General features: G+C 39.0%; 1 protein-coding gene across 1 annotated transcript in view; it reads right to left on the minus strand.

Annotated features, from left to right (window-relative positions):
• Window positions 1–15,870, minus strand: part of GLT1D1 (glycosyltransferase 1 domain containing 1) — a 54,005-nt gene extending 38,135 nt beyond the window's left edge. The window contains exons 1-4 of the mRNA XM_054392780.1: window positions 15,803–15,870; window positions 8,310–8,458; window positions 5,549–5,654; window positions 275–326 (exon numbers count right to left, since the gene is read on the minus strand). Coding sequence (XP_054248755.1) covers window positions 275–326; window positions 5,549–5,654; window positions 8,310–8,458; window positions 15,803–15,870 — 375 coding nt within the window. The remainder of the gene's footprint in view (window positions 1–274; window positions 327–5,548; window positions 5,655–8,309; window positions 8,459–15,802) is intronic.
• Window positions 15,871–19,831: the final 3,961 nt, after the last annotated feature.

Raw genomic sequence — 19,831 nt, forward strand, 5'->3', positions numbered from 1 at the left:
AGGAGAGACTTGGTAACAACAGCAATGATTGGTCTACAGTGTTACAGAGAACCACTTCCCAAACTGCTGTATACTCTTCAAATAATAAACAGCTTTTAAATACCAGATTTATTTCACCTGTGGAAGTCCACAAACATGAAATGATTTCTCTGAAAGGAAAAAAGAAACAGAGGTAGAGACTGTGAAGATTATCACAATTCTCTAGCATTACTTAGAAACCATTTTATAAGGACATACAGTTGATAAGCCTATAAGCATCAGCACGTAAACATACCCACTCTGATGCTGCCAGTTCCTTCATCTTCATTGTGAAAGCCACTGCAAACCTGGTTAAATGGACAAAAATAGTTGGGATCATCTGCTTAAGTGTTTAAACATAAAAACCAGAAAAGTACTTCAGAAAAAAAAAAGGAATCTTCATAAGACCAAAGAGTAGAGGTTTATAAAATGATTATAGATGGAAAGACAAAAAGCAGGCTTTTTATGTCTTTTACCAGAAAATACTGGTAAAACAAATAGATACCTCTTCAGGTGTTACAGCTTACAGCTCTTGGGCAGCTAAAGTGAGGATTTCTTTAACTAAGATAAAACCCAAATGATGGGAACATCCCTCAGTTCATCTTGATTAATATTAACAGCTGCAATAGTCAACTAGCATTTCCTATTTTTACAAGTTGCAGCAGCCCTCTTCACAACCACAAGGCTGAGAAGGGATCTTAAGTCCTGCAAGTTTCAATTGATTGTTATATGACAATACCCAGTCCCACTATTTCCAACTCATTGAAACTGAGTTTAATTCAAATGAGCAGATGGATTTTTACAACCTTTTCCCCAATATTCTCTCTTATTTCTAAGTAATAAAAGCTGTCAGTGTGAAACAAACATCTGAGAGAGCAAAATGTTATTCTCCAGAAAAAATATCAGCATTAAATAAACTTAAAAAGAAGGGAGATGATCCAGTGACTTGGCATCAACTCTGCAATCTCACAGACTTGAGACTGAGCTTGGTAGTTCTGAATGCTAGGCATCTCCAATGGAGATGCAATTGCACAGCTGAGTTAGACACCCAATATTCCTTTCTATATAAAGAAGAATTCAGCACCCAAAATTATATTTACCACAGGCAAAGAGACTGTTATGCTAACCAGACATAGTACTGATAGAAGAGCATTTTGACTGTTGTGTAGCTCAGACTGTTATGAGAGGGGTGTTTAAATGAATGAACTGTAGAAGAGTATAAGAATACCATCTACTCCTCCTCTGTAATGTATGTAAATCACAATGCTAAAGTAAGAAAAAGCAAGCAAATTGCACTTGAATGGGTAGTGTTTTCACCTGGGAAGGAGAACAGACTTCTGTCCTCAAGCTTACTTTAACTTCTTCACTTATGGCTCTTCATAATGGCTCTAGACTTCTGCTTATGTACATTTGAGAAATGTATGAGTACACTCATTCCCCATAACAGAAAAGGTATGACAGAGACCATTCAAAAGCAGCACTGATAGCAACAATTCTCAGTCACAGAACATACCAGATAAACAAGCTGTTCTTTGAGGAGCTATGGAGTCAGTTAATAAAGAATCCCTGTTCTGAAGAGATCTTAAGAAGATTTGGCTTTAATGTAGCTTTTACATTGTGATGAAACATAAACATGTGCTTCTACAGTTGTTAAATAGAGCTTCAGTGTTAAATGGAAGCACAAATGGGACCATTTCTGAAGACTATCAGTCTTGTGGAATAGAAATGTTGGAAAGTCTCTTTCATATGAGAGTTAATGTGTCTGCCCAGCAAAATTTATATTCAATATCTATAAAAACAATTAAAAAAAAAAAAGAAAAGAGGGGTTATCACATATTACACTTACAAGTCACAGAATCACTGAATGTTACGGGTTGGAAGGTACCTTCAGATATCATTGAGTCCAACCTCAGTGGTTAGAGATGAAGCACCTTGCTAACTCATAACCAAAACAGTACTTTTCCATTGGAGATGTTATGAGGACATGAAATCACAGTAATTTACCAGAAGTTAAGTAAATGCTGAATGATAACTCCTGCTTCTGTTTGTTGAAATAAACCTTACTCCCATACATTTGTTTTGTAGTATCTGCTTTATGATACTACAGTGAATTTCACATATACAAGTTGACAGCTTTAAGGTTATTAAAGCCTTTGCAAACACTTGTTGTGTCAAGATGCACATGCTCCCTTTACAGTTTTTGCAATTATACTTTCCATTCATCACATTAACAAGCAGAAAATAAAGCAAACCCTGTTTCTCCTAAGTCTACAAAATACTGTTCCATAGAAAGAAAGAAAAAAAAATACCCTAGAGGAGTACAACCACCATTGAGAAGAATTTGATTAAAAATGTAACACACATTATAAAGGCAGACGGTGTTCAATACTTTGTTTTATGGAATGTGATGCCATGTTGTAATTGTAATCTACAATTCATGATATTGCTGCTTAGAAGCTTGCAATCAATAAAGGAAAAAAAAAAAATCAATGTTTCTTTTAATAACTATGCAATGAATAATACCAGTGATAACACTGGAGAAGAGATCCATTCAGAATAACTTCTAGAAAACTGAATTCATTTTTCTGTAGCAGTGGAAATATTACGAATTGCTTAAAGAAGCAGTAACATATTTTGAAACATCATAGGAAATTCAAGTTCCCAAACTATACTTCAAGTTCCTAACTTATTTGTCATTACAAAAACATTCAGCACAGCTTTTGGGTAAGATACAAGTAACTATTTGTGACAGACAGCATTTTAAACACAGAATTCCATCAAATGGACACACTCAGAAATTAAACTGACTGTTGAAATTAAACTGACCCATTAGATATCTTTTTTCTGTTCCTTCAGACCTGTTTGAAAGAATAACATCTGATTATGTGATAAGTGAACAAGTATATAAATTTTCTTTTGAATGGAGCTTTGTTGCTTTTCCACTATAAATTTCCCCAGCATGTAAGAACATGGCCTAATGATTTTTCAATGAGTCTGATTAAGAGCTGTCTTTAAAGTCTGTTTACCTACCACATTTTACAGGGCACTACAGACAGAAGAGCATATCTAAGCCAGAGGTAAGTTAGCTAATAATAGCTAGAACATATAGTGGCATTAGCAAAGATACCATTAGGAGATGTAAGCCTGATGCAGATTCTCTCTGTGTTTCCCTGTCACTAACATGAACCAAAACCCATCCTGCTGTATCTGAACCACTGGAGTTACGTGTCTTAGCTAGACTGCTGTGATGAATGAGCAGAGACAGGAACCTGAGCAAGCTCTGTTCAGCAAGGTGTTTAAGCTCTCCTAGAGCAAGCATGCAAGCAGACCACTTGATTTGAGAAAGACCTTCCAGATGCTTAAATTTTATCCCACCTTGTACACTCAGGTACCCCTTTGCTTATGCAGAGCTCAGCTCTGGAGAGAGAACTCTTCAGAATACTGAAGTCACCAGAACCTCAGACACACTGCAATGCCATGAGAATGAGTGACCTGCTGTAGCAACTTACTGCTACCAAACAGACCTCCTCCTCCTATTCTTCCACAAGCTGACTTTTTTTATTAAAGGGGTAGAAAACTAACTTAGGGGAGAAAAAAAAGGCAAAATGAACCAACCAAAAAAAGCCACAGCAATTTTACACCATTTAGCAAGTTAAACCTGCCCAGAAAGCAGTTCAGTTGTGGCACAAGGAAAAGCAGATCACACATTCACAAGCAAGAGAAAGGAAGAAGAGGAAGAGAGGTAGCAAGAGAGCCATCCCTGCCAAGAGTGAGCTACTCTGCTGGCTACTCATGAAGCCTCCATCTTGGTAAGACCTAAGCTATCTATTAAATTAATTACATCCATCAGAAGCTTTACACACAAAATGTTTTAGTTTCCAACAAGAAAGGGCCTTATTGGCCCAGTATGGATGTGATCAAACACTGTAGTCAACAGACCTTTGGAGCAAGCAGGAAACTTCTTTTATGAGGATGTTGAAATAAGGAGAAATACTGCAAAACCCTGTTTGGTCATCAGTCAATTCCTCTGCTTTCTGATCCATTCTTGAACTATATTTGAGGACTACACTGACATGTCATTACAACTTTTCTGGACTTTAAAACACCATGAAAATACTCCCCTCTCAATTCAACTAAAAAAATCAACAGAATTTGAGTAAAGACTTTTTCAGTCTCTGCTGCTTTGTTCATGTATCTAGAAGGCAGATCACATTAGGAAGGAAAAAAAATGAACAAAAGCTCTTTATACTTTTCAGTCAAGCACTCTGTCAACAAGCTAAAGGAAAGGCCTCTGAGAACAGGTTTGCTCTGTGATTCATAGGACAAATGCCAAATATATTTAGTTGTTGTCTCACTTAAGTCAAACTGCTGGGCAGCGTGGTCTGTATGTGCAGACAGCACTTGATGCATAAAACATTCTAGTTCCAATACAGAATATTTTGTATGTCTGGATATCTGTAACTAACCAACATTTAAAACCCCAAACATTTAAAACCCCAAACCAACTTGGAGCCACATTTAGCTCTTCTGGCACAGGACATTGGTAAATGGGGTCCAAATTTGGTTAGGCTAATACCAGTACTGCAAGATATAAAGATCATATTCATACCTCCACTGCTAAAAAAGGTTTGCTATTTAAATAATCATACCTCCACCACTAGCTCTGCATTAACCATCTCCACTACTCAAGTTTCACTGTTTGAAAACTAAACATCAGTCATGTCATGGCCAGGATAGTTCTGTACAAATGAGAACTGTATGGATAGTGTTGGGAGATACTTAGCTATACATTTATTTACCTAATTCCTGCAAGTATAAAATCTAAAATAATTTTCATAAGAAATTAAAGCTTGATTGCATAAAACTATATTCAGCACAAACATGTCAAAAACTGTATTCAGTACAAACATGTCACATAAAATACAATCAAGTTGCTACAGTTCACAGTTATACTAACCATCAAAGACTGTCCTTATAACGTCTACCCACAGATAATTCTATAGAGCAATATCCTGCCAAATCCCAAGTGAAGTGTTCTCACTATTGCTCTTCTCATTTCTTTCACTTGCCTCAAAATTTTATATCCTCATCATACACCTAGCCCTATTATTCTGGAAAACAGTTATGATTCAGTAGACAAAGCACAGGATTAGTTAGCAAGAGCACAGATTTGATTAGTTTTTAATGAGATTTGAGTCTTTTTTTGAAAATTCACAGCCCAAGAGACCAAGTTTCAAGCACTACCTTTACCAACTTGTACATGGACAAAAACAATGAAACAATTGTAAGCGAGGAAATATAAAATTAATAGACTGGACACAGGCTGAATTTTATTAAGAAACTGTTCTACTTCCATCACTGAATCATAAAATACTATGTAGAAATCACAGGGATTTCAAGTTGCCTGTCTTTTTTTTGCTGCCCTACAAATTTCCCAGTGATTCCAAGCATTTATTGATCAGCTCCTAATAGATCTGCCATTACAAAAGATGCAATTTTTTGGTCACAAATCTTCCACAAGTGCTTTTACCTGGCTTCTCGTAGCACTGCTCCCATCACACGATGTTTTTCTTCACATTTGATATCTTCATTTATATCTGTCCCACCAAAGATGATTCCAAAAGGAATTCTGCTACCTGCAAAGCAAAGACCACAATGAGAAGTTGACTAATATGTCAAGGGAATGACTAGAAGGGGACTTTAAGAGTGTAAATGTATATTGATAACATTATATCACATATGTAAGCAAAAGCCTTTAAAAAAGAAACCTGGAGACGTTTGAATTCATCTGAGTTTGGCTGAAAAATCCCATACAATAACTATGCACTTTCACAACATGTCAGCCTCTTGAGTAGTTATGAGATTTTGTCTTTTTCATGCTTAATAAAAACAACCAATTGGTTTCTAGACTTGGCAGCCCTCCAAATTGCATATATATCTTAAATGTTATACAGTATTGCAAAGTTTAGTCCCAAGTACCTAGCCCCAGCCACTCATTCTCTGCCCTCTCAAGCATTCCTATACAGTGGTTTGGGTAACTGTCCTGCAAAGCTGGTTACAGAAATGTATTTTTTCAAATGTTGACTTTCGAAGCTGATTTTAATGCTACAAAAGGAGTAGCATTGGAAAAAGTCACCAGGCAATATATGTGAACCTGTAGCAAAACCAGATTTTTAGCCAGTTTTGCCTAATTGCATCCCAACAGATGGATCTGTTTATAATTGGTTGTTCCAAGACCTTCTGTGATCATCTAAGTTATTTGTTTTACAGCACCTTAGAGTGATCATAACAGTAAGAGCAAGAGAAGGCACGCTGGCTGTGGGACACTGTACACAAGACCTTATCAATATTCAAATTTTAGAGTATCAACAAAATTATATCTATCCTAGTAGTGTCTGCACTCGGTTAAAAGTCTTATTTTGATACACAGCACCAGAATAAATTTAAACTTGTGTAAGAACAAAGCCACAAAAATGGGTAGTATAGCACTTCTGTGCTAAGTGGCTAGACTTAAATGGACAAGACCAAAGACCATTTAGATGAAAATACAAAAGCCATTAGTAGTGAAAGACTCCTTTCTAATAGTATTTCTTGTCTTGGAGTCAGCTTATTTTTAGTAACTGACAAGTTACATGCTCTTCTCTTAAACTAATCAAGATAGCAGACAATAGTGTTTACTGTTGATTGTTTCAGCACTGAAATTGATTAAGTGGTCAGCTTTACACTACATTAAGCTGACAAATAACAACCTCTTGGTGGCTAATTACTACATGCAGAACACAGTTTTCAGTTCCAAACCGGGTAGTAGTTTTGTAAAGGAAATAGTCTCCATAAGACAGTCTAAAAAACCTGCCATTAAGGTGAGAGATTTTGTGGATTTTGAAGATTTCTGTTAGCTGCTGCAGATGAAGCCAAGGTTTCCTCCTGACTGTGAGCAAGAATAGCTAGGCTGTATTGCCACTGCATGCTGTGTACCAAGAAGGGCAGAAAATACGCTTTGATTTTTCCTTTTTGCTATCAGATGGAAAGGAAAACAGATCAAGAACTTAGTAGACAACACTGTCCTCAGCACTGGACCAAGAACCTGGGCACTAGAGGTTACTGTGTTGATGTAGCTTCTTCCTTTTGGGATGATATAACTGACCTTCAATGTTCATGGCTGTGGAAACCATTGTTGACACTTTCTATAGTTACCCACACTGTCTTAGGAGGTGGAGGGAAATGATAGGTTCAATTCAGTGAACTCTCATTTAAAATTCATGGTTAAAAACAAGCAAATAAGGAAACCTTAAAGCAAATGGAGAATGAAATAAGTATGTTGATAAAGATAAAAACATACTGTATGTTTCATATTTATATTTGAAAATTGAGTGGTAAGACAAGGATTTATTAGCATTGCTGATTTCCTCATTACTAAAAAAGAAAAATAACCAAAACCAAACCAAACAAAAAACAAACAAACAAACAAAAAAAACCACCAAGAAAACAAAACAAAAAAAAAACAGCAAAAACCATGCCAGACATAATAACTCAGGCTTTTTGAAAACCCACCAGCACAAATTGCAGGGGGACTTCTGAAGTCTGAAAACTAGAACAACTTATACTGAGATCTAATGAAAATATCAAATTACCTGCCTTTGTCCAAGTGAATAGATTTGTACAATACAAAGGTGATCTCAAAAATGGATACACACTTGCAGTTTCAGTAGGTGACAGCATCTGTAATTTTGAAAGCCAGTGCTTCCAGTGCACCATTAATGGCAGGCTAAAACTTTGTTCTACATGCCTAGATACAATAGAAAATTTTATTATTTGTCTGATACCATCCTGTCTCCTACAGTTCAGCTGGCATGAATGGCATCTCTAAGTTATTTCATGTCCAAAAAGCCCTGACTCATTTTTGAGCAGAAAAATCAAATTAGCCCCTCTGCTTTCTTCTGTTTGACCTCAGCTATATTTAGCCAAGCCATTGTCCTCTGGAGGAACACATTTGCTGAAAGTACCTTAATGTTAATATAATGCTCTTATCTTAATGTAGTTAAAGTATGTAATTATGAAATGCACTACGTGCTTTAAAAGTACATTTACTTACTTCTCTTCTCTCTGGATCAGATGTCCCACAGAGAAAGATTTTCAACATTTCTGAACATTTGCTCTTGTGGATAAACATAATAACTACATTGCATGTGCATTTATACATTTCTAGCCATTTAGAACTGCTTGCATTCATTCTCTTCACTTTCAGTACCTTTTTCGGATGTATTTTTATTGCAAATTAGAAAGAAGGTTACCTTGCAGAAGTCTGCCTCCCTTATAAAGATGAATGGCCAGGGCTGCATCAAACATGTCTGTAGAGGTTAGATTTGCTATTTCAGCTGGAGTTTCATACATGAAAACATCTTTAAGAACACAGATATGACCTGCAGCACGGAGATGATTCCTTCATCATTGGAACAAACAGAAAAAGAATAAAAATCTATACTGTTAATGTTGTCAGCATGCCAGTGCATTAAATAATCTTAATCAAAATGTTTTTCCTTAATAATTTTTTCTCTCATGTTCATCTTTGTTTAAGCAACTATGAAGCTATTTACAAGGGTGTTTTCTTTTTTTCCTGGGAACTATTTGTCACCTTCACCACTGTGAAGCCACAGGCACACTGTCAAGCAACACAACCTGCATTCATTTAAAGGCCCAAGTTTCCAAAGTATCAGCATCACCTTTGGAAACCATCTGAAGTGAAGTAAAATCAGGATCTTTCCTGATTGAGCTTCAGCTTAATATGCTGAAAAGAATCCATTTGAATTGAGTGTGTTAGTCCTTGGTCTTAGACATTTTCAGATCCTTGCTCTGGAAAAAGGCCACTGAGTGAAGAAAGTACAAATATGTCCAGCTAATCAATGTTATTAAAAATACAGAACAGGCAAACAAATGAATACATAAATAAAATTAGAGAGTTGAAATTGTATTTCTTTTGTGTTTGATCGTGGGTTTAATTGCTCATTTGTAAAACAGGCATAGGATAATTGAAGTACAAGAAAAAAAAACTACACTGAACTATACAAATACTTACACAGTCTTTTTAAAAAATTTCAATTGATAAAAAAAAGAAAAAAAAAGAAAAAGAAAACCACGAAAAAACCCAAACAACAAAACCCTCCTACTCCAGTGTCAACTTACCCATTCATCTTTCTATACAGTGGTTCCTTATATTAAAACATGGATTCAAAGACTGCCAAAGTCTCTTGACAGATTGATTACAGGGAGCTTTACTTCAGGCATTTTGGTGAGCTTTGTTTTAGTCTCTTCTTTTATACTGGAGGCTCATAATTCTGCCCATTAGAATCAGTTATCAACGTTTCCAACTACATCAGCCAAAAAACACACAGGAGAAAATCCATGTTTTGATAGAAACTAGCACACTGTAAATGCTGGTATTTAGTGTTTACATTTTCAATATTGTAAAAAGACCAGAAGAATGTTTTCTGCTCATTACATATCGTTCCACTTGATTTATTTCTCATCACGTATTAATTGTTCTGGCATTAAAATCCTGCTAACTCAATAGCTTCTTGGATAATCTTGTCTCTTTTCTCTCCTGATCATTTCATATCCTTCCAAGGAATGTAATTTTCTGGCCTGCAGAAGTTAGTCATTACTGCAGAAATTGGTGCTAAAAATGTTGTAAAATGTCTTGAGGCCTTGGAAGGGATGTATTAGCACTATATCAGACAGAGCTCCACTGGCACAACATATGGTGCTATATTTCTTCCTTGTTCAAAAATGAAACTCATTTTACTTTTTTAACTTCACCATTTTAAACAAGAGCAATAAATTATAGTAAGTACTAATAAATAATAAAATACAGCCAAATTGCAAGCTCCTTATTTACACTATTGAGCAATTATTTACATCAGTTGTCCAATGAACTTGTTCAAAGTATCTGCTTGATGTCTGAAAGGGGCTCTCAATTTACAGCTAAATAAGGATCTCATAACTGTGAAATGAAAATCTCTTGGGTGAACACTTGGGATGCTCGTGCCTGCATTCCACAATTTCACAGGTGCTCATTAAACAGTTTTAAAGATTTTTTTTCCCATCAGTATTCCAATTACCATAAATCACTACCATGTACAAGCAATATGTTTGCATATTACAATTAATTTGAAAATAATTCTCCCAAGACATCAGGAATCAAGAAACTCAGCTAGGAATTTCAATCTAAAACATTTCTTTTTTTAATATACTAGGAATTAATGCTTTTCCTTTCTTCCAGTTTCCACAGCTCCAAATTTCACAGCTGAAACAGAAACTGTCAGAAACAGACAGCTGTTTCTGAAGTAAATAGAAGGGGACTCCCTCAAGTTTTCCAAGGCTCAGAAGATTGTGGAATATTTCTATTACTTCCATATATTTTTCTACACATGACGACTCATGAGCATGTAAAAAAAAAAACTGTATACAGCTTAAGAAGAACAAAATTATCAAATTATTCCCAGGATAATTCTAATTCCCAGATATAAAAAGGTTTTAATCCCATAAACATACCACTGAGTTCAACATGATTAGTCACAGGCTTCAGATTTTGCATATATGGAAATATATGTGTGTAGAAGCAGAATTATTTGCAGTGTTTTTTCTCATATTTTCTAAATTATTTTTCATCTTTATAACAAAAAAAAAAAAAAAAAAAAAAGGGCAGGCTACAATTTTTACACATATGTTGTTACAAAGGCACCTGATAAGAAGGTGCAGCAGATGCATTGCAAGAGATTTTTTTTGAAGGCTGATCTGCCTATGAAGTCACAGCTGTCCCTGAGTGAAGCCAAGAGAGAAAAGAGAAATTACCACTATCTTTTCTCCTCCTGGCAAGTGTGTATGCACATTATTTTGCCGTTTCATAAACTAATACTTTCTGAATGAAAAATAAAAATGAACATGTCTCCTGCTGTCTATGACTCTAAGACAACACTGAAAATGCTAAATCTCAAGGTGGCATTTTCTCTCTATCACATAAATTTCCAACTAAGCATCTTAACCATCAGTGATTATTATTTGGATCCAGAACTGCCACATCTTTCCCTTCTGCTGAAGCTCTCATGCAAGCCAATGCCACTACCTGGGGAGAAAACTATTTCTAGAATCTGATAGCTCCATTTTAGATTTGTGGTGTTTTGCTAGGAAGTAACCAAACAGGGAAAACTTCAGTCACCCAGTAAGTCTGAAAGATAGTTTCTTAGAATCCATGGTATTAGTCACTGCTTATGCTGTGGTGTTTATAAACATGTGAATACTGGACAAAAGATTTCCCACTCCCATTGACTAGTATTCAGGGAGTTAAGCTTCTCTATTTTCTATGCTCTTTGGAAAACATAAGGCTTATAAGCAAAACTTTGTGTCTGCTATGGATCTATACAGCATAGAGAGAGAGAACTGCTTCTGACACATTTTCCCTTCAGTTAACCTTTCCATAGAAAACCATTTTTCTCTAACACAACCAGGGGATGTTGTACAATATTTCAGGTTTATTTCCTACATTATTGATCACTATTTCTCACTTATCCTGGATAGCAGTCTTCATTCCTTCAACCTGACTCTACAGTTCACAGATCTTCATAAACAGAAACCGCTGTATAATTCCAAACACAGCATGGCTCAGCTAAGACACAGGCAAGTTGTAAGTATGCTTACTTCTAAAGTATTACAGTATTGAAACTTGCTTTAGTTCTGAAATTACTTCCTCTCAAAAACATTTATGTTCTAATTTTCAACTGATATTTCAACAGAATGGCAGACAAAGAACATCTGAGTTCCAAAAAGTTCTTGGTAGGTAGATACATTGACAGTTCTTGAACAGCACAAAATGGACTTCATCAAAAAAATGTTAATTATCTTTTTCCTTAAGCTATTTTGTAAAGCTTATTAAGGGAATCACTTTCACTTCCTTTTCTGCAGCTCATCCAGAACTGAATACTTGCACTTCCCACTGAGTTGAAACTCTGATCTCCCCTGTTTTCTTTCTAAATTGTCTTTATATATATATATATATACACACACACACACACATATACACTAGTTAAAGCAATGCATTCTTCATTTTATTTCTCTCTCAAGCTTCTCCTTTAAACAAGAGACAAATCATGCTGGCAAGAAGGAAGTACAAATAAAATTCACTTTGAATAAGAACAGAAATAAGAAATTTGAGCAAAAATGGGAAGAGAATCTTTCTGTTTCTACATTCTGAAGTCAGTAGCTGTTCTATTCTTCGGAACAACAAAATAACACTGCAAAGTTTAATTCTGACTTAACATATAGGTCTAGAAGTGCAAAACATTTTGGGATGCAAATACATCAAGTGCAGGCCATGTAAATGATTGCTACTCAGTTCCAAAGGTGGAGGATAAACACCTGCCTTGCAGCTGTCCTGCTCTGGGAATAGCCATTCAAACAGCATCAGGAATTCACCAGCGCCTGTGCCAACTAACAGAGGGAGGTAAAAGCCCTCTTATGATCTACCATGAAGAGAAGAGGATCTTGTGCTGTACCAGTGCTCTTCTGTGAGACTTCAATGGTAGGGATTTTAATAGAAGGCTGGGCTCAGAATTATTCCAGTAAATGTCTAAGCTGAAAAATAACTGCAAAGAGGAATGATCAGCATTATTGAATTTGTGGGTTTAATTCTCTTGCAGTTGATTACCTGGAGATTTACAGAATGGCTTTCTCAAGTGTCCTGCTTCAAATAAGAGCTGAAACAATCCCTCCTTTTCCAAAAGATTTTTAAATATTGACAAAACACTTAATCTAAATCTTTCTAATTAACCAATTAATTCAACATTTCTGTTGCTCTTTACAACCAAATAATAAAAGACGAATGGAACATTTCAAGGGGCAGAAAAGATTTGTTTATCTTCTTTCCTAGCACCCTCTTTGATCTCATTTCTAAGGCTGGAGAATGGCAGCCTAACCAAAGACTTTTGCTTAGTGTTTTATACTCTACTCATTGTTCATACTTTTTCAAGTGACTAAAGATTATGCACACCAATATGAATAGGACCACAGAACTTCATTATATCACTTGTTTTAGCAAGCTGGTTTCTAGGCAAATTAGATTCTGGCATCTTTGTCATCACTTGCTTTAAACTCAGGAAATGAGTATCTTATTTATGAAAAGATGAAGTAGTTATAGGAACAGCTGTAATATCATAAATGTACTAAACCCAGCAATATTAAGTCATAAAATTAATCTATGCTGGCAAGTGTCCAACCTGGAGACAATTTCACTGTTTCGTATGTGCTTAACCAGAAGTTGTTGTGGTTTATTCAACATAAAAAAAAACAACCAAACAAAAAGGATTGAACAAATTAATTTGTAAGCATGAACACACATACAACTGAAGGCAAATATTAAGTGGAATATATACAGTCTGCTACAAGGGTTATCATATGTACTTGTCCCCAGGTATTGCAGGTTAGGGTGAAAAAGTGACACGTCCCAAGTCTTTAGCCATGCATGAAGATTTTTTTAACATTTTTTTTTAATGGCTTAAGGTCTTAAGAAAACCAGTATTAAATGGAAGCATCTGCATAGGAGGGTTCCAGTGATAGCTGTCATTTGACTAGCCTTTTAGTCAGGAAGATGGAATTAATGGCTAGCCAGTACTCTACTTTTTTTTTCCTGATCAGACTGATATTATCACTATATAGAATGATTACAGCAGGTGATAAGATAGCAACCAAACAGAAGTTACTGATTCTCAAGCACTGTTTCTGTTAGAATCCTTTATCCACTTGAATTGTGAACATGAATGAAATTGACCTTTCGTTCATTGTTTTCTTTGTGGTTGAAGGTTTACACTTGTGAGAAAGCAGCATGCAGTTTAAGGTAGGCCTATAAAGTAACAGAATGCTAAAGCAAGTTGGTGTACTCTGCACAGATGACTGCAGATGTGTTCACATAGCTGCAAATGATTGTGTTAACGTGGTAATATGTTAAACCATCTGTTAACTGAGCTGTTGCATCTCACCAAGTCTATGCTCTCTTTCATACTAAAACATTAGCTCAGGCCACCACGCATGAGTCACAGCTGGAGAAGGCTCATCAAAATTGCTGGTTACTGTGACTCACATAAAGGCACCTTACTAAGCCACTGTGTCTCAATGAAGAATGCTCAGATAATCACAGCAGTCTCAGTGCAGTTAAAAGACAATCTGAAATTGTATGTGGACATTTGCTTGCCTGGCTTATACTAGAATAATGCAAAACCTACTTGCCACTAGATCTCTTCAGAATGGTTCCCCAGTGTAAATGTTTGTATCCCTTTCCTCAGAGCTGAAGTGGAAAGTGAAGATAATTCAATATTTAATTTGTCAAGGCAGAAGAAATACTCTTATGGGGGAAGAACAAGTATTGATGTCCCCAAGAAAAACTAATGACTGACATGAGGCAGCAGGTATATTCTTTTGCTATCCTGTACAATACTGTAGCTCTGCAGAGACCTAAGGCTGGCGAAAACTTGTAATAGCAGAAGGCTACCCTAAGAGACTAATTTTAAAAACAATAACTAAACTGTGAATGACTCTTTGACAGGTAAGAAGAAACCAAGTCCTTATTTCAGGCCTCCAGTGGACAAAAACGTTTGGAAATTGTTTCACTTTTGTGGTGACTCTTTTTCTTTTAAGCAAAGCTCTCAGAAATGCTATCAGCCACATCCTTTTTCCATGTCACAGAGAAAGAAATGAGTACATGGAGAACATCCATGCAGATCTATTAGTCCCAACAATTTCACAGCACTACAGCTTTGTGTCCGTAATCTCAGTAAGAGCTGGACATGGAAAGCCACAGCCAGAGCACTAACTGGAGTAGCTCTTGCAGAACTGCTGCTCAAAGACGGCTCCTGTACAGACCCTTCTTTCAGAGCTCCCAGAGCTTACTGCATTTTGCAGTGAGTTCTCACCCTACTCTGTGTAATTCCCAAGGCGGAGAGAGCCGAGGAAATCCGCTGCAGCGCTAACACCGGCTGTGCAAGGGCTCCGTGGGGTGGCCGGTGTGTGGAGACCTCTGCTCTTGTGAGTCAGGCTCACTCTGCATGTACGAACTGAAAGGTCTCTTATTTGGTTTAGGTGGGTTGGTTTTTAGGTTTGGTTTTTGGGTTTTTTTGTTGGTTTTTTTTTTTTTTTTTTTTTTTTTTTTTGTTTTTTTTTTTTTAGCGGGGGACGAGCCGCTCGGCTCCCCTTCTCCCTTACTCCCCAGCATTCTGGTAGATGAGGACACGTTGCCCACGCGGATCCGCAAGAAACCCGTGGCAGGGGCCGTCTCCAGTACGGCCTCCACCCCAGGTCCCAGCGGGCCCCGGCTCTTGGGTCAGCAGCGGATCCCCACCCCCGGCGCTGCCAGACGGCGCTTGCCTCGGCGCTCGGCAGCCCTCCCTCGCACACCCCCGGCGCCAGCCATCCACGCGGTTGAGGCGGGGCAGACACCGCCTCCGTGCGGCACCGGGGACAGCGAATGGCGCATGGGCCCCGCCGCCCCCAGCCCCACGATGTGCTCGCAGCACCGGCCCCGACCGCAGAGCCCCTGAGGAAACCCCATGCAGCCCCCTCTGCCCTGCGGGCAGGGCCTCAGCGGCATCTGCATGAGGCGAGGAGGGGCCGGTCCCGCCTCCTTGCCGGCTCCCTGCAGATGAGCGGGGAGCGAAGGCAGGAGCGATGGTGAGAACCCCAGGGGGCATGGGGGCGGGAGACAGGGAGGCCGGGAGCGGAGATCCCGCCTGCGGGGGGTACTTACTGTATCCTCTCCGCGGTGGTCGCGTTGCCGGTCTGCGCTCGGAGGCACGCCAGCAAGAGCAGCCTCATAGCAGCCCCTCCTGTCCTTTCAGGCGGAAACCGCCTCACTGACGGGCAGTGCGGCGGCCTCCGCCTCCTTTACCTGCCGGCCGCCCGGGCGCGGCCCCGTGGTCTCCCGGAAACAGGGGCGCGGAGCGTGAGTACCACCTGCAGCAGCACCGGCCCGGTCGGCCAGCCCAGGCCTTACCAGAGGGAGTTCCAACCCACTAGTGAAGCTGGCAGGACCCGTATGGTGAGGGGAGAATCCCACCCCTGCCAGGTATCCCTGGTCAGAAGGCACTTGACTTCGGAGCAACAGGACCATATATCTCCTAAGAGATGAGGGTGGCTCAGATTCAGTGCAGGAATGGAGAAAAAAATTAATTGTGGATAAAATGCCAACAACCAGAAAAGCCAGAGGAACATTCTAGTGCAAAGAATAAGGAAACAGGATGGTCAAAGACCACACTATCAGGAAGGCCATATGATGAGACAGAGCTAAAGATGTGAATAGACCAGAGGAAGGCTCTAGTGAGGAACCACAGCTGCCTCATCAACAGGACAAATCCTGCAGAGCAGGGAAGGGAAAAATTAAGAGCCGAAGTCTGAGAAATCTACCCCTAAATGATCAAGCTCGTCTTCAGGATAACTCCCAGTTATAACCAGAAACACAGTGAGCACATAAGCATAGATGTGTGGGGCATGATGCACTTCAAACTGAGAGGCCAGTTTAGGGAGTCTGTTGGGAGATTGATAGGGGCCAGGTGCCTGACTGTGGATATCCACAGCCTTGAATGTAATTCAACATTTTGTGAAAACACACAGAGCACATTCAGAACATTTGTGGCCATGAGACAGATGAGAAGGAGGTCTTGATCCAACTGAAAACTCACTTTTTTGTTTGTATACTTACAGCCTGGTCTGGTTCCCTGATGTAATTCACCACAGGGCCATGTGGGTGCTTGTTTCCCCAAGACTGGAGAAAACAGCAAAAGGTGGTCTGCAAACTGCAGTCCCTGTTTATTGTGGCTTGAATTACTCTTCAAGTCTCAGTGTCAGCTAGAGGGAGAAAAGTATGCTGCCTATAGAGAAAGGCTCTTAAATGTAATAATTTTTAAAATAGTAGTTCTTCAGATAACTTGTATGGATGTCTAAGGATGACAGATATTCAGGAACTGAGGATTTACAAGTAATAAAGGTACATATTGGAGTGTATTCTGGCAAATTGTAAACATTTTAGTATGCTGGTTCACATTTTGCTAATGGGCCTTCATGCTGCAGAGCTATGTTCAACTGTCTCCATCTCACTGATTTATCACTCAGAAATTATTCTGCACAACATTGTTCAGACCATTTTAAACTCCATCCAAACAAAAATAGTTGGCTCCAACTTAGAAATGGAACAAATCCTGCATAAATGCTAAAAATAGTGTAAATGCTAATTTAAGGCTAGGCAGGACCAAGCTATTTTATGCACAGTTTTCAAAAGTGTTTCTAGCATTAAGTTCTAGCCCCTCTGAAATATAAAGGGTTTTTGTCAATCCATTTAGGATTCTAGCCTTTGAGTTTCACTGTAAATGGCCTACATGAAGCATAACTGTTTTTGAGAGCACTCACTACCCTCAAGTCTAGCACCAGCCTTCTCTGTTAGTCCCTGCTGACCTATAGCTTATTACACAAACTGCATAAAGCTCATGCATCTGCCTTTCAGGCTCCTGAAACATGGCTACTTTAAATCCTTTCTCAGACCTTCCTGGTTCCAAGATCTCCCCCACATAACATAGCTCATCCAGCTGTATGACACTACAAAAGTCTGGCAGGAAACATTCTTTCCCCTGTTGCTGCAACCCTCTAGCTAAAGCAGCCCATGTAATCCAAATGAGGACATTCCCCAGTAGCACAGCTTAAAGAGGGCTATGTGATGATGCTCAGAAGAGTCATGGTTTGGGTTAAAAGGAAGCTGTGGTTTTGATATCTGTGTGAGCTATCTCATTACAAATAATGAGCAGCTGCAGCTTCTCACTAAAATGTGTCTAAAAGCAGGCAAGAACTATCCAGCATGTTTAGTGTGTAACACAAAAGACAAAAATGCAAACATCAAAGCAAGACAAGGCCTGCTCCGTAAGACAAATGAGGAAACTTAACCAGTCACCTGGGAAATAAGGAGCTAATAAAGGAAACAGTCAAAGAGGTCTTAACATTTTATTACTATTTATGGTAACTCTGGCTTTTATGCTATAAAGATTTTGACTTTAAAAATCTGCAAGTCTTTACAACATTATGTCTTTGAAAACATGTATATGCACTAATGTAGCACTGTATAGACATAGAGGCATTCAGTGTACTCAAAGAAAGGGTCATGGATGTAGCTTAATGAAGTTTTAAACACACTGCAGCTAAGTGTTCATTTGGAGAAAAACTAAACCCCACCTTCCCGAAACTGCTGTATTTCAAGGAGCATGTTTGAGTTCTGACAGTAGGTTTTGAATGTTAATGGAAATACTTATATATTAATACCTGAAGATTTAAATAACATTATATAAGGCACATTTAAATATTATTCAGCATTGCCAGGTGCTTGTAGCAGTTGCTGGGTAGGCCAGTAGAGAAATCTTGCCCCATTCACAAGAGACGAGTAAATTATGAAGGGCCTAGAATGATCTCTACATATAATAAACCACACAATAACAGTGTGCTTAATTACTTTGTAGTCTATAGCAAATATTACAAGACCCCCTAAAAGATGCGCTCACAGCTGATACAATGTATTACACTGTGCAAAGCTGAAATGCAATTTTTTCAATTACAGAATCAGTCACGTCACAGCAGTTGACATCTCTGTACACCCAGCTGCATTTTCCTTATTGTCCTTTGTCATGAAATTTAGCTAGTTAAGAGAGCAAACATATTTAATAAGTCATTTTTATGGCATATGGTATTTGCAGAGGCCCATCATTAAATGATTGTATTGACTTTTACAAGCACCATTTGCTCAATTACCAAAGCTGCTCCAAAAATTTTAAGTCACACCTAGACATTGGGTGTAACTACATCATGTCAATTTATCCTTTTTATTGAAAACACGCAGCCAGGAGTGTCTTTCCCACTTTGGCCAAAAATACAACTTTAAGATCTGCTGGTGAAGAGTTACATACTTTCACGATTTTTAACTCGCCATACATGATGGTGGAACAAAATAACATCTTCGGGCTCCAATCTTGCAACCACTAATGCATTTTCTCGTTTTAATCATGCACTCTGTCCCATTCGGGAGGGAGTTTTCACTCTTCACATGTACTGATGACGAATTACTGCTGCTGGTACACCCGAGATAAAGTGAACAGTGCATAGGTGGCTGCTGCTCCCCCGTCCTGCGGGCTGATATCCCGGGGCAGCACCCAGCGCTAAAGGCATGCCTGCTGCGTTTACCAGCAGCAGCACTACACGAAGAAGAGGAGCAATTTAGAACGGTTTCCTGCGGGATGGCCACTTTATGGGGACAATGCTCCCTTTCGTTTCTCCGACTGAAGCAAAATAGGGAAATAAACCTAAGGAGAAAAATGAGGGCTTCTGCGGAAGCCAGCACTCCACCTATGTCATTATTAAAGTCAAACAGCTTCAGTTAATGCCTAAAACCTAACTGCCAGCCTGAATTAACGTAAGAAATAACCATCAAATCAATGTCCCCTGCTGCTGCCTCCCCAAGCCCGGCGCCTTAATGAAAGCGGCGAGAGAAAACCTGCGGGAGAAAGCTAACGCTTCCCTTCCCCGGTGAAGCTCCGCACACCCGCGGCTCACCCCCGGCGCTGAAGCGATACCCCGCGGCCTGCTCGGCCCGGCTGCCTGGGCTCCCCTCGCACGGTGCAGACCCACCCCACAGCTTCCGGTCCACTATGGCACGCCCCCCTCACTAGCCCCATCCCTGCAGCTCAGCCGCCTATGTGACGGTGCGGCCGGCGAAGTGACAGCTCCTCCAGCCAATGGCGATGCG

This window comes from Indicator indicator, chromosome 26 (assembly GCF_027791375.1).
Source record: "Indicator indicator isolate 239-I01 chromosome 26, UM_Iind_1.1, whole genome shotgun sequence".
Classification (NCBI taxonomy): domain Eukaryota; kingdom Metazoa; phylum Chordata; class Aves; order Piciformes; family Indicatoridae; genus Indicator; species Indicator indicator.